Genomic DNA, 15,525 nt, shown 5'->3' with positions numbered 1-15,525 from the left:
GAACTAGAGACTATGCGAAAAACAAAATTATGCTGAAGTCTGTTTCAATTGAGGTGAAGTGAAAGTTGAGAGATAAGCTAGACAGTAATTTGATATGATCAAAACCAAAGAGGAATTATTTGGCTCTTGGGTGGAGCTATACGGAAGAGTTAAAGTGTGTCTTTGGTTGTCTGGATGGAGAGAATCAGTTTAGATCGATAGTGTGTCCAGTTGCAACCGGGCCAACATTTTAAAGTTCCGTCTTAGCTAGAGGAAAAACAAAAACAACAACAGCAGCAAACATGACCGGCGAGGTGAGCCCCTTTGCGTTAGTTCCACCGGACACTGTTCAACCTGTTTTATACGCTCTGTTTTTGTGGGTGACTAAATAAAAGACAAAACAAAACAAACAAACAAACAAACAACAACAACAACAAAAAACAAGTCAATGTTGTTAAATGATCTCTGAGCTGCGCAAGTCTATCCCATACCGTTCTGTTCCGCTTTTGACAAAAACTTTCGATTTGGGTGCCAAGACGAGTTCCTTTCTAGTTACTTTCATGTTTTACAGTAGCAGGAGCATGCCATTTTTCGTCAGTGGAATTCTGCCCGGATCATCACGAGTTGACAGAGAAGTTTCAGTCTGTCTTAGTTTTTGAACATTCAGTCTTTCCGAGTTATGCGCAATCTTTCTAAAGCAACCATCTTGATCAGTGAAACTGATCTGTTTCAATCCGCAATTCTTCTGTGAAACTCAGCTAAGCGACCATTATTCAGTTTCGATTCTAAGCTGCAGTGAACCTTTCCTGATCACGACTGATGCTTGTTCGACTTCCCGGGAATTTGTTTTGACAACAGACCGGCTGTGAAATAACCTGGAACATTGAATTGGTCTGAATTGCATGTACGTTAACAAATCAAAGACTACAGGTTATTCAGTGCCGTTTTGAAATTACAGACTACTTGCTGTCGTAACCGCATTGAAAGCAGAAACCTTAGAAACAGGGAGTTCATATACCCAGGGGCACCCAACGAGAACATTTAGAACAACAACAATTTATTATGAGAAAAGACAAATTACAATATTACATACCCACAATTAGCAAGGGCTATTCGAGGTGGGTAGCATTTACAGTTGTTTGCACGCTCAAAAGGAACAGAAAATTAGCAGCACAAAAATAGAAATGGTTCATTAAACAAAGAGAAAGAGAATTAAATAAGAAAATAAATGAATTTTTCAAATTTTGTCAAAATTTTAACAAAATACTTAAAATGTTGTCTCTTGCGGAGTCCCGGATAGTTTTGTGCGCTTTCAGAAAGACATATTTGTGTAAGCTAATATAAACTGACGTGTTCGGATCTGAAAATCAGTTTACAGACTTAAAAGTCGCAGAAAGTTTTAGGTCTAATTACGTAATGATTCGATCCCCGAATTTCTGACTAGTTCACCTTAGTTTCCGAAAATGTTAGCTGACCTTTTATCGCGACGTATTTGACGACATATTTGCGCCTTCGAAAACCGAAGGAATTAGTTTTCCAGGTTTATACGAAATACCGAGCTGACGATTTTGCCGTAGAAAACTTTAGATTTTCACAGTAACGATCAAATTGGAATTTGTGAGGCGATTATCCGAACAGATATCCACCGAAATCAGTCGTTGGACGTAAATATGGGAAACATTCCGTCGCATGCCTCAGTCCCAAATCTGGAACAAATTATCAACCAGTTTAAAAATATAAATACGCCCTTTTGCTCTCAGGAGAGAGAATCAGATATTTTAGAGATTGTCGTTTATGTAAGAAGAAAACAAATTCAGTGTATTCGATTCAGTTATCCTATATGTTATTTTATTCTAGGATATCCAACTGAATTAGTGTGCGGTGGGAGCTTTAGGGAGTATTAGGGAGAGTAAATCTTACATTTCGATTGGCCTAAATTTAAAAATAACGTCTCTTCGACAAGGATAAATTGTCATTCATTCTAAGAACGGACCTGTCAACAAATTTGACGATCCTAGTAATACAAAAAAACTTTCATATCGTACCCGTTATCGTTTTGACTGGCGTAACTGTCTACATTTTAACGTTTATTTACGAGTTGTCTGTCGTTGTATTGCCTTCCTTCACTTTTCCGTCTTTCTTTTCAAACAAGAATAAAGAATTTTGCATATCATTTTTCTAGCGTTGTTTCCCTTCAGTCTATTCTAGACATGCATGTCTGTTTTGAAGGCCTTGAACCAAGGTTAAGATATGAAAAGAGCCTTGCAGATCATATGATAACAGTTTTAACTCAATCAGAAATCAGAAATCGATTTCTCTAGGTGTAAATTGTAAGATTTGAACGACAATACCATCGAGACAAATGTCAGAACAATTTTATATTCAAAGTAAACAAGAAAGATCAAATTCAATTACTACCATCCGGGTTAACTCGGACATGCTTGGCTGCATCCTAATGAAATCATACACCATGAAATTCTCGTTTGGAGCAACCAAATGGTTTCTGATTCGCCCCGTTTGGCTTATTTCACTTTACTGTGCAGTTGTGCAATGCCTTGAATGGGAAAACATCTCGAGTATTTCCAAGACTATGCAAGCTGATTGACGTATAGACCGATTGAAATGTGATCATTGGTGGATTTTTTTTTTCAACTCGGTGTCCAATTACATGCTTGGTGTGTCAGTTGGTTAGGTTTATACGAGCTATATTGTCTTCAGGATCGGCCAATCGCAGCTTGCGGGTGGAATTTGGGCTCCGGTCGTTCTGCGCATGTGCAGTGTACCCAATCACAAAATTCTGGGTAATTTTGATGCACGCTGGCTGCTTGCTTGGGTTGTTTTCAAGAATTTTCACCCCATTGTAACCTAAATTCCTCCACAGAAACTCGCCAAACTGAAACGGAAAAGTTTGCAGCCCAAAATTGAGGTATTTCTGCGGTGCCTGATGACATAACGGGCACAAACAAGGTGTTTCTTCGCCATAAAACCATCGCAGGAAGTTGGGCTATCGCTTAGCAAGGCTTCCCTTGTCATAGTAATGGCGGACGTCTCTGAGGAAAGTTATCCGGCAGAAACTCACAAGACTAAATACAAGCGAGATAGAAATGAGCGACGGCAAAGGGATAGGGAGAGGGCAAATCGATACGGTGATGGTGTAGATGGAACGCCGTCCCCTGCGAAGGAACGCAATAATCCTGGCTTGGACGACAGTGGAGTCGCAAATGACCTCGCAAGCAGTGCCGATAGAGAACCTCCGAGACGTGAGCGGAGAGATAGACGGAAACCTAAAGAAGACGGAGAAACGAATGCCAACGACGAAGCGCCCGTTGAAGGGGCCACAGCGGCCCCGGAGGAAACGTCGCCGAAGAAAAGTCTCAAGAAAGATAGAAAGAGCGAAAACAGCGCGCATAAAAGACAAGCCAAGAGACATTTGAGGGAGAAACGGCGGTCGACAGGGGTTGTTATTATGCCTGGCGGTGCAGATGGGGATGTGAGTAACCCTTAAATGATTTGTACGTAATGCGTGTTATCCAGGTTAATTGTATGTTGAGGTATTGTAACCAAGAAGAACAGCTAAGTTCATCTGGTTGAGCGATCGGTGCGAATGGCTCCGTTTGGCGTAACGGACAATGTACCCTTGCGTTTTGCCTTTTAATCAAAATATACGAGAATCTGTAGTTATAAAACTACTACCCTTGAGTCAAATCATCTGGCGTTCAGAGCGTTTTATTCTGTTGGGTTTCGCTTAATCTCTGCCGCTAAATTATTGTCCCGAAAGTTCAGCGTAGACTGGCCAAAATAAGACATTCTGTACGTAGACATGAATGAATTTCGATGCAATTCTATTTGCAGTTTCGACATTGGCAAATCTAAACAATAAATTAAAATCAATCCAGCTCTAGTGCTTTCTAAAGAAAAGTGAAAATTAATAAGTTAAACGACAGCGTAGTAGATGGTGGCAAATTTCGCCGTCGCCCCTTGTAATTGCCATTGTTATGAGACGAAGAGAAGTGTTAAATTTTTGTACTTGTTGCTTTTTAAGGCCAGTCTACCAGAGGTGAATGAATTTTGTCTCGCACATTCGGTATTTAATATTTGTAACGATACAAATCGCTTGGAATTACTTACCAGTGTCAATCGTTTTTTTTTTCCTTCTAAGAGATGAGCTGGTTTTATAAAAATGTCTCAAATCGTGGATGTTTAACCTTGGGCCTCGCACACGAATTAAAGAAAGAGTGATATTAATCTAATTTATTCTCAATAGTTAGATGAATCTTTATTAAGCTCATACAACGGAAAGAATTTTCATTTTGTTAAATGTTTAGTCTTCGATTAGTAATCTTGAATGTAATTTCGTCGCGCTGACGCCTGGCAATGCCTTCACTTCGATCAAGTGTAAACACTCGATTTGATCTTGTTGGGCATTTTTTGGTTTTAGTTCTTATTTTAACAACGTTTTGTAGTTTTGTTGTCGCGTGTTTGATTTGTAACTCACCTCCAGAAATACCAGAACGTTCGCTGAGATTTCTTCCTCATTGTATTATTTATTACTCAATGAGATTAAGCTTATATTGATCTCAGACAAGTTCCTTCCAAGTGACAAAGAACTAGTATAATACTAGCTAGCCATCTTGTACATTCTATCAGCTGTTAATGGCAAACTCGTCTTAGAAATAACGATTTTATGTTTTTAGAGCGAAGAAGACGATGGTACGTCTAAGCAAGTGAAGGCCAACACGCAGCAGAACGAACAAGCAAATGATGATGAAGGACAAATTGAGGTACGTTCAGTGAAACCACGTTGCACAAATCTGTTATTGTTTTTGAGCAGTGTGTCAGTCAGCGTTGCATACTGTTGTGTGTGTTTTTTGGCTTTTCCACCCACATGCCATGTTTATTTTGAAAAGTTAGTTTGAAACTTAGACAGAAGTGGCACAATTCGCTGGTCAAAACTTTTTTCAACTATACGGATTACTTGCAGTCAGTGAACTTTTCTGTGGATCTAAATAAATTAGTTCATTTAAACACCCTTGAAATTTATTGTCAGGTTTAGTTTTTGCCATCACACAAGTTGTTTCAGACAACAAAGCCTTATTTTAGAGGATTTTAATAGTGTTTACTGTAAAGAATTGTTTTCAATAAATATTAATTTTTAAAAAAGATATTTACCGCAAACTGTTGCTTGCTTTTAACCTGATGATGATACAAGACAAAGTATGGCTGTGCAGAAGTTGAAATGCATCTGCTAGAAACTTGATAGTATTAGAGAGATGACAAAAGATAAACAAGTCTATTTAACTGTCTCTTATGTGAATTTAAATGGATATTCTATGGAAACTGTCACATACCATATCTGTTGCTAATGAGGTCTTTTTCAAGCACTCCCTTGCCCAGAAGGCCCCATTTTAGGGGCTGTGTGCTGTGTTAATCCCATTTACAAACTGGTTGGCCAACTTTAACTTTCCCTAAGCTGTGGAATTGAACTACTGTAAGGCCTTAAACAGGAGCAAGAGTTGCTTTGTCAAAAATGGTAAACCTAACCTTTTTCAGCCCTTCTGTCACTTCGTGTTGTTATTTTCACAATAATTCTGTTGCCTACTGGATGTCCTGTTTCAGAGTTGTCTTGTTTCTGAAGGTTGAAACTCAAAATGTTACCAAATACCTTTTACATGCATATTTTTTGCAATGAATGAAACATGTGATTACCTTAAATGTGTACTTTGTTCCAGTATGCAGTTTCTAGTTTCTTTTATTTAACTTCCAAATTATAAGTCCTTTACATAAATCCTTACCGTGTCTGTTTCTATCACTGCTTTTACAGCCAACTTGAACCCTTTAGAAGCTTTGCCAGATTAGTATCTTTCCTGTTAGAATGTTCTCATAGTATATCTCCTTATTTGGGAATCAACAATGGAAGAAGTATTTATGAACAGTCACAGTAGCTAGTATTCATTCATAAAAATGGGGCATGCTTCTTACACATTCATAAGTAAATGACTACTTTAAAAGGAAAGGCATTTTTTGAGAATCATAGTAGGCTAAATGCCATTTTGTTGTCTGGGCAATTTCATATATGTGGGAAACAGAAAAATTTAGTCAAGTTGATTGATTTGAGATTTATTATCTGTTCTTCTTTTGCACAAACAAACCTGTTTTGTAGGATAGTGCTAACAGAAATTGAAACTGTCTACTTTTTGGTTAAGTAGTAATCAATATATGTGCACTGTGGATGTACAGTGGAACCTCAATTTTACGATATGGCAAGGGGACAGCAAAATCATATCTTTAAATCGAGATATTGATGTAAACGAACTCCTGATTTATAAATAACATTTGCCCAGACACAATGTTGATTATTAAATCGGGAGTATTGTTAGATCGTAAAATCGGGGTTCCACTGCACTTGGATATATGCCATGAATGTAAGCTTTACTAAAGGGATAATCCTAAGCATTATCACTTTGAAAAGCTGACATTTAAAGTAGAAAGGAGAGCACGGGTGAAAACTCCCAACACTTAAAACTGTTGTTTTGTTGCTGTTAGTGAAGTGATATGAGTTAACTTATATCCAATTTCAAAACAACGAATTGTGGTCTTAGTTGAATGTGCATAAGTCACATCTCCTGTAAAATATGTGCAGTGTTGCAATTCTTTTACTCTTGGATTTTGCAGTAAGCTTTTTAATTTTCTGTCTCAAATTCTGATCATTTCCCACATTTCACATTCAAAAGCATAGACTTTCTCTTCAGAAAAATAGACTTGCAAAAAAAAGGCTCAAATAATTCTGCCAGTTGTGCACGTCTGAAATTCTCAAAGCAAAATACAAATTGCTCAAGATAGTGTTACTGTCATGAATTTTGAAGCTTTTAGAATGGTCATTGCCTAGTTTTCTCGGAAGAAAACATGGATGGTTACCTCCAGTTTTCTTTTTGGATTTCAATAGTCCTTGCTAAGATCTGCCTTTTCTGCACCGAGTCCTAAACTGCACAAAAATACCTTTGTATTAACTATGAACCCCTGTTGTTATGGACACCAGCCTTGAATGACTCTTTCCAAATTTGGCTGGTGTATGTTTGTATTATTTACTTGATTGAATGAATTGAAGTGAATTGAATTGAATTAGTGTCTGTAGTGGAGTTTTCAGTTGAGTGTCAAAAGTAATTTGGCATGTGCTTTGGTTTTGCCTTACTACACTCTGTGATTGGTTGACAAAATTCACATCATTTTCCCGACCATTGAGAAACAAAGCGAAAACCCATAAAAATTATCTCATTTAAGTAAATGTTGTATCCTTGAATATACACTATCGGTTTTAACTCTGCCAAAGACTTCGCCAGATATCTTTTGAAGAACTCCAAAGATCTTTCCTTTCAACACTTAGAACTTACCTCAAAATTTGCATCTCAAAATATTCTTTGCTTCCATTTTGTGTTCAAAAGGCAGAAAAAACTGTCACGCAAAGTTTTCATGTCCGTTTTTTAGCCCTTTCTTCATAATCCTTTTTGCTAAAAATGGCAGCCATTTGACTTCAAAGCATGTGCTTTCATGTGCATAAATTAGTTTTCCATATATGAAATTTGGAGACCAGGGATGGGCCTTTTCCATTTTGTCCAGGTGAAAGGGTTAAGTAGGTGTACATTTTTAGCAGTATGTACACTGGAAGGTGAAGGCACTGATGATTTTATTGATCCATTAATTTGTTTTGTTCTTTGTTGCAGGATACTCCTAATAGTAAAGGGTAAGGCCACTTTTGATGTATGTTTTTGTGTTGCCTTATTTAGGCTACTTTATAAGTAGGGTGATTTCATCTGCTCACTCAATTTTTTTTTTCAAATTGGTCTAAATGTAAATTATGCTAAACTCACCTTGTCAGTATGTTAAAAGCGACAGTAAGACTATCACAATACTGCCCATTAAGAGCATGGCAGGAAAGAAAACAAAAAGAAGTTCATTCTCATTAAATTATACATAATTCTTGTTAAATATCCAAAGTGCAGTTATCAAAATAATGGTAGTCCCTTTAGAAGTGGCACTTTGAATCTTTGTAAACCAGAAGTCCTAGTATGAAGCCCCATTCTGGCTGCTAGCTGGAGTTGTTTCTTGGTAGTCCCAAGTTTGATTCCTCGGCCATGCTTTGGTGCCTCCTGCCAGTTGGGTATTTCAATCATGTTATGTTCAATTTGAATTATTTGTTTTATACTTTAAATGCTTTGCCCCACTGGCAACTTGTGTTATAAACACTAACTGAGAGTAAATAAAGGTTATGTAAAAAGTTATTATTAGAAGATTCTGGTAAAGCATCCATTATTGCCCCTTTAATCTTGGGTTTTTTCCTCCCTCCCTAGTTCAAACAAAAGAATAGAGCAGAAAGTGGTAAGTTATCGTTTTTTCTTTTCATCTTTGTCTTGAAGTTCTCTTCCATTTTGTTCAGACGTTGCAACAGTATTAATATTCACATACACTGCCACCTTTACACAAAGTTAAACTTTTGTGTTTTGTTGGTTGCATTCCATTCTGTGTAGACCAAAGTCAACAATCCAAATGTTTTTGATATTCATGCTCTTGAGAAACATGCAAAACAATTGTCATGAAAGGTGTTATAATTTGTTCCACATCAAACAGTAGTCCAAAGCACTCCTCTTCCAGAGGTTTACACAGGGTTCTTGTACCAGCGGTTGCGAATACAACGTTTCCGAAATTATTTAAGCTGCCTTCAAACTTCATTCTACTGTATTTTGAAAAACCTCATTCTTGTTTTGGGAATTTCCTTTCCATAAATAATGTAATAACATTCAGCAGATAATATCACATTGAAAATCCATCACCTCTGAAAGAAATCACTCTTGGTTTGAGCATTTTTGTTCATCATAAACTACGCTGACTTCAAGCTCGGCCTTGTTTGGTTTCCATTCTTCCTGCGGCCATCGTGCTTCCAACATTTCGTCTGTGGGAGACATTAACAAGATGGAACCCGCCTGCTTTGGCAAATTTATTACCTCCTTTTACAAATCTTAACAAGAACCCTGTTTATACATGTATTAAACCATATTATTGTTCAGACATCCATTGAAATGACTTGAAAATCAGCCCAACATTTCATTTGTCATGGAATAAAGATAAGCACATGATCACAATAATTTCTTTATTTACAACTTAACCAAAGATTTCTAATGCTCATCTTAAAACAAATGAATTTTTATTTGCAATCCTCTCATGCTCTTGGATTGTCCTTTTGTTAGATGTTATTATGTAACTAGTACATTGCAAACTGTGTTTCTTCAGAAAACTGCAAATTGGAGCTCATTCATCAGAAATGTTGTGGTCAATGAATTTGTGGTCACGTGATTACTTGTGAGAAACTGCGTAGAGTTAATCATTATTCTGCAACAGGCTGACCTTTTGTGTCATTTCAAAGGAAACCTAGACCAACGCTATGAATTTTTTAAATGGAAATTGATGAACTTCCTTCGGTCAACTGTGCAATGTAATGTAATCTAGCCTTGAGGAGTTGAGTGACTACTGAGAGTCACATAACAGAAGCTTGTCATGATATTTTGGTTGCTGGATACTTTTCTTTTTGGTCTCTTTCTGCTCTTTTAGTAACATACGGACTCTGAACGTCACGACCCAATTAACGATTTGCTTGTTTTACTGCTGTCAATCATAATTATGGCGACAACCGGCTGACTGCAAAAATACAGAAACCGACAAAGTGGATCGAAATCTGCCAATCACAGTACACGAACATGAACTTTTGGCCCCGTTGAGTCAAATGTTGTTGTTTTCTAAGAGGTCTGCTCCAGTGATTGACAGCAGTGAAAAGCGGTTGGTTTAATCTTGAATTTCAGAGTCTGCATGTTATTGAAAGGTGAAGTAAGAGTAATACAACTGTATCATTTTAAACTGGGTTTTAGCAATGTACACCTCCTAACTTATGTATTTATTGCAGCAAAAAGATAGTGAGACCATCCAAACACAACAGCTGCTTGAAAGAATAGATGATTACGAAGTCCAAATAGAAGACTACAAATCTGAACTCGAGAAAGTCAACAAGGTAAGGGATGTTTTGTGGTGCTTGCAATTTCCCAGCTGTACTAAAAATCTCGACATTTTAAAACCTTAAGGTTCGTCGCTAGTGCTTTATAAAAAGTCTTATAAAAAAGACTTTGTTTCCTCACAAGATAAAAAATACATACATGTATCTCATGTCACAATATTTGAGTAAAACGTTTGGGCAATACAACCTCATCCTCACAATGATACACCACCCAGTCAGCACATAACCCAGCCATGAGCCCCGACACTCCCCAAGAACCTGTGCACCTGTTACACTGAAACTGGAATTTTAGTGGAAGCGTGTGAATAATAACTTATAAATAATAATGCACGATGCTGCACAAGCAAGTGGGCAAGGAAAAGACTGCTGACTGTTTCTAGGCCTGAAAACCAGCTACCGAAAGCTGCTGACTGACTGGAATGGCGCTCACTGAAGGTTGATACATGTAACTGCCCTGAAATAGCTGACACTACATGCCCACTGACGCAAACTGCTTACCACTAAGAAAGAACACTAACCACCGTAAATGTCAGCAAAAATTGCTGAAACAATGGCCTGAAGTTAAAGCCATTTCTATTTTGCATTGTTTTCGGGTTTATGTGAGGATAGAAAGTAATTTCTTGTTCTCTCTCTTCTTGTAGGAGCTGGAACAACTACGTGTAGACAACCAACGGCTGAAGGATGAAAACAGCTCTCTATTACGTGTTATAAGTCAAATATCGTCAATGAAACCAATGAAGTAGTCCTTGATTTGGTACATTCATTTATTTGACTGCAGTAGAATTATTTTTGTTACCTGATTTAGTCAAATGGACAGTCATTCTGCCAGAACACATTTGCCACAAGAAGGGATGGGAAATCTGCTCGGAATAAAGTACATCCCTGTCTGTCTTGTCTGGTGATCAGTAGCTGCAGAGTGGGGCACAAACAAATGCCCTGGTGGATTATGTTCTGTGGTTTGTATAGCTTTAAAAGTTATAGGCTGTTGTTTTTATGAAGTACATAATAATCTTTAGTTTGGCTTAGATGGAGAACTTTCTGTCACGACAGAAGGCAAGGTACAAGACATCAAGCAAAAGGCTAGTGTTGTCTCTGTGTTGTAGTCTGTGAGACTAATATCAGTAATGCTGGTCTGTGTAGATATTACGGTATGAGGATTCCTTGTTGACACAGTGGATACACTTGAAAAAGATAGATAAAGTTGAAGGGAGAAGCTGATGGGGAGAACATCAGTTTTGTACCCCAATATTAAGCTTGGAACTTCTTGAGTTTGCGAAATGTGTTCTTCGTAGATTTTTATGAATATTCTGAAACAGAGTAGATTGAAGTATGCCATTATTATTACCAAGAAATGTCTTTCAACATGTTTGAAGTTGGATGTGTGTACGATTTCAAGTTATTCTGATTTTGGAATGTCTGGAATATGTCCCAGTGAAATATGCCCTAAGATTCTAAAGGTTCATGACTTTTTCAACTGTTTATACTTGTTGCCCTTCTTTGCACTTCTCGTTTTTCCATCAGTCTCCTCCCTCAAGGTATTGTTTATTCAGTTTTCAAGTGTATCCTTTGAATGCTTGTATGAATGATGTTGCTTGTGGAGTGGTTGTGTTGGTGTTGAACAAGGTTTTTGCATGTGATTTCTGTATGTTCTAAGTCCAAGATTAGTGATCTCTAGTGGTACTGATTTGAGTTACCCATCTGGAGGTGCATTCAACTACCGGTAGCTTCTTATGCAATTAGTATACACAGGGCAATCAATCAAAAGGTTATTTAGAGCTGCATGAATACAGAATGTGTCTTTAATTTTGCTTTGTGGTAAGAGTTTTGAGATCTTACAGCTCAAGTAGGTATGCACTAAAGGCACTAAAATCAGGAACCGTGGAACACCAGAAAACTCTGGACATGAGACTAAAGAGAACTGAATAGGTGTAACTAGCTTAACCCTTTCCTGCCGCCAGGACCCACTTTCCTTAATCATAACTTAGTCAATATTTGGTCAATTGCAGTGACATTTTGTCGGCAATTTGGTGTTGGAAAGATCTTTGCATTAAAAAAAAAAATGGAACCTCCCGGTATCTATCATGTGGTTTACCACCCCTACAATTTTTCCATTTTTAATTTAATGCTCTAACTGACTCTGACATATCTCAGGTGGTTCTATGCATTAAAAGCGGCAAATTAAAGTACAGCTTGGGGGTAGACCTGTCACATCACATGTGCTGATCAGTAGTTTTTAGTTTTGACGTTTTAAAACCATTTCTACTAAAGACCTGACTTCCTTCCATGATCTTGATATGAGAAATTCACTCATCAAGACCTTTTAAATGGTATATCACACATGAGCATTGCGTTTTTCTTTGCCCTTTTTGAAAATTGGACCAAGAAAAGTTTGGCTGGAAAGGGTTAATCTATTCTGCAGCTGGGTGATATTCCAGTGTATTGTGGTATTCTGGATGTTCCCTATGCCCTAAAACCAAAAACACTAGGAACACTTCCATTTGCATGAAGAAACTGGTTTGTTCTGGTGGGAAATCAACTGGAATGGCCCTTTCCATTGGACAATGTTCAGAAAAGAAAAAAAGAAAAAAAACCTAGAGAGGTACAGGTGTAGTTCTATTTTCTCGTTTTTACGGGGATTACTGGAATATCACTGTACCATTTGCTTCAGCACACTCGTACCATGTTCTTTGATGAAATGCATGGATTATTTCCCAAAATTGCCAGTGGAAGAAGTTCATTTTGATTCTCCCAATGGAACAATGGGTTTTTCCACACAAATGGAAACCGTTTGAAAATTGTACAGTTCCATTTGGCAGAAAATTCTTACCATACAAATTGAAAGTGCTCCGCATCGCCATTATCCTTTCTCGCAGACGCTCTCTTGGCTCGTGACGCCATCTTTCTTTTGGGGAGGAAAGATTGCGTGACAAGCGAAAAGGGCATCTTTGACGGAGGCTGGATCACCATGGAACCTCAAACAAAATCTAACCGCATGTGGACTTATTAGGCCTTGGGAGATTAGTGATTTGGTATTCTGTGGTGTTGCAATGTTCCTAATTTTAGTACACGTTGCTCAAGTAAGTGTTTCCACTTATCTTCATTCCGAGTTCTGGCCAGTTGAGTGCGCCTTTCTTTGGTTGTGCTGCCTACCAGTACATTTCCTGAGATCAAACTTCACAAATTACGACCTGTCAGTGACAACATTTCACTTTAATCGATCATTGCACGCCTTACACTACCTAATTCCACAGAATTAACAACGTAAAAGTAATTATTTTTGGAAAGGAAGTCAACAAAATATCAGTTAATAACAGATCTATTTAGTCTCTGTAAATAAGGGTATTGCAATCTTCTTGTGCTGTCACTTTTAGTTAAGAAACTATGTCTAGGACAGGAAACTAGCGTTAAGGGTTTATATTCCTTTATTTTTAAGGATTTTATTTTAAATGCTTGTAGACAATCCTTGTCACACTGAAAAAGCCAGAAAACGTTCGTTTCTCAAACGAGGGATGTTTATGTAAAAAAAAAGGAAAGAAAGAAAGAACCACAAAAGCTTCATTTTTCTTAGTGTTTACTGTGTAGAATTTTCCATGAAAAGCTCGGAGTCACTTCATTTTTCTTTGAAACTGTTTTTGGTACTTAAGTAGAATTTTACTTGTTTTAGGAAAAGAGAAGTTTTTTTTTGTCAGATCTGTAGCCTAGTCTGCTTCCAGCAGTTTTGTATCCATGTTTGTGTCTTGTTTGTTATCTGTCAGTGTATTCGTAACTAAATAATACGCAAAGTATGACAAAAAATATTACTGAAAATGTTGCTGGCTCTCGAGAAATTGCTGGCAATTTAACTTTGTAGAAAGTGGAGTTTTTGGATGCAGTAGGGTTTTTCAAAATCAATTCAAGAATGCGGACAGAGATTTGAATTGAAAAGTTGAATGACATTTTTAGAGACAAAAAAAAGAGATGCTGGCATTGTTTTGTATACAGTTTCTGTTTTAATACTTTGTAAAAAAGACCGGTTCGTGGTGTAAACCTATTGCACGAAGATAAATAGCCTGGGTACTAGCTACTTTCCTTTTGCTCTCCTTATGTGGGTGGTAACGCAGTGCTTCTAGTGTTGCGTGACATCACCACCCGTCCAGCAACTCGTTACAAAAATTCTGTTTTTCTTGGCAGTTAACCTTTCCGAGAAAAGTGGTCGAAACTTGCAAATCGGATATGCATAGAGTGGGAGAATCAAATTTTTGACGGTTAATCGTCTTTATCGCTGCGCCCACCCCTTGGATGTGGTGCGTTTAGTTTGCCTTGGTTTATAGCACGAGGATTTTCATACTAAAAAGTTCTGTTTTGATCACTTCTCTTGTCCAGTTGCAGTGCGTTAGCTCAAAAGATTTGAACATGTTTCTCTAATGTTATATTTTTGTATTATGTTAGCAAATACAATTACAGTGATTAAACGAAAGAAACTGGACCACATGTCCGAGTTCCCTTTATGTTTCTGGTAATGATCTTATCACCCGGTCAGAAACGAAAAGCCTTTTCTTTCGATTATTAAAAGGTGCTACTTATACAGAGGGCAAAAATTTTCCTGGAATTTGCAACGCTTAATTCAGCCATGGACTACTCTAGACATCTAGTCTTGCAACTGAAAATTCATAGATAAGTTGTACTTTACGATATCATAAGTAAGTAAATTATGATCATCCGTTTGAGTGTAGTCCTGAGAAGACACTGTTTGAGGTGACTTTGACTGACGTTTCGACAACCTGAGTGGAAGTCGTCTTCGAAACGTCAGTCAAAGTCACCTCAAACAGTCCTTCTCAGGACTACACTCACCCGGATGATCATAATTTACTTACTTATGACATGACTTCTGGGTTCAAACCATTTACAACTTTACGATATGTTGTCGCGTGTAACATTGACAACTTGCGGCAGTGCTCTCTTCATTTTCTGAGTTGAAAGTCGCAGGAAACCATGCCTCTTGCCAACAGCTTTGTAAAGTCTGGTTTTCACTTTTGACTTAAGCGTAAGAGTTCAAACAAACACTTGAAACGCAGGCAAGAAACAATGTTTTGATCCATGTGCGGCTTGCGTTTGTAGTAGAAAAAAAAAAAAACACGCCAGCATCCGCCTATTTTCGTGCTGACGCCATGAAATTGCTTCAGAAATTGGCGCCACGCCCATGTTGCACCGCATCGTTTTTTCACGAAACGTTGCACTAAAAATAAACGTTTCAAATCGCCACGTGTAAGGGCCTAACGCTTTGCTTTGCAGAAGCTTTCAGGATTCGCCCCTGCCCCGAGTGCTTACAGAGAAGGGGGTAATTTTATTCCAAATCTTTCATTCATAGGTAATTTAAAGGGAAAAAATATTTCCAGCTCAATATTTCCACACCAGAAATTGCTGGACTTAAGATTGAGCCCACCATTTCCGAAGTAAGCATCAGCATTAGTGTCCGGCTTGGACACAAAAAGCAACTTTGTTGTGCGCAA

General features: G+C 37.8%; 1 protein-coding gene across 2 annotated transcripts; it reads left to right on the top strand.

The window, feature by feature from the left end:
- Nucleotides 1-2,765: 2,765 nt before the first annotated feature.
- On the top strand, nt 2,766-14,506 carry LOC146467628 (uncharacterized). Of its 2 annotated transcripts, XR_014867633.1 has the most exons (7): nt 2,766-3,469; nt 4,674-4,760; nt 7,698-7,717; nt 8,325-8,352; nt 9,929-10,033; nt 10,678-12,641; nt 13,044-14,506. XR_014867633.1 is itself a non-coding variant. In XM_085125261.1 (6 exons), the coding sequence occupies exons 1-6, from the start codon at nt 3,017-3,019 to the stop codon at nt 10,777-10,779; spliced, it is 795 nt and encodes a 264-aa protein (XP_084981387.1). In that variant the 5' UTR covers nt 2,766-3,016; the 3' UTR covers nt 10,780-14,506. The 2 variants fall into 2 exon arrangements, 1 of the variants encoding a protein (XP_084981387.1); XM_085125261.1 differs by having other exon boundaries at nt 10,678-14,506.
- Nucleotides 14,507-15,525: the final 1,019 nt, after the last annotated feature.

This window comes from Pavona decussata, unplaced genomic scaffold (genome assembly GCF_977016875.1).
Source record: "Pavona decussata unplaced genomic scaffold, jaPavDecu1.1 SCAFFOLD_134, whole genome shotgun sequence".
Classification (NCBI taxonomy): Eukaryota; Metazoa; Cnidaria; class Anthozoa; order Scleractinia; family Agariciidae; genus Pavona; species Pavona decussata.
This window is presented reverse-complemented; position numbering and strand designations above follow the sequence as displayed.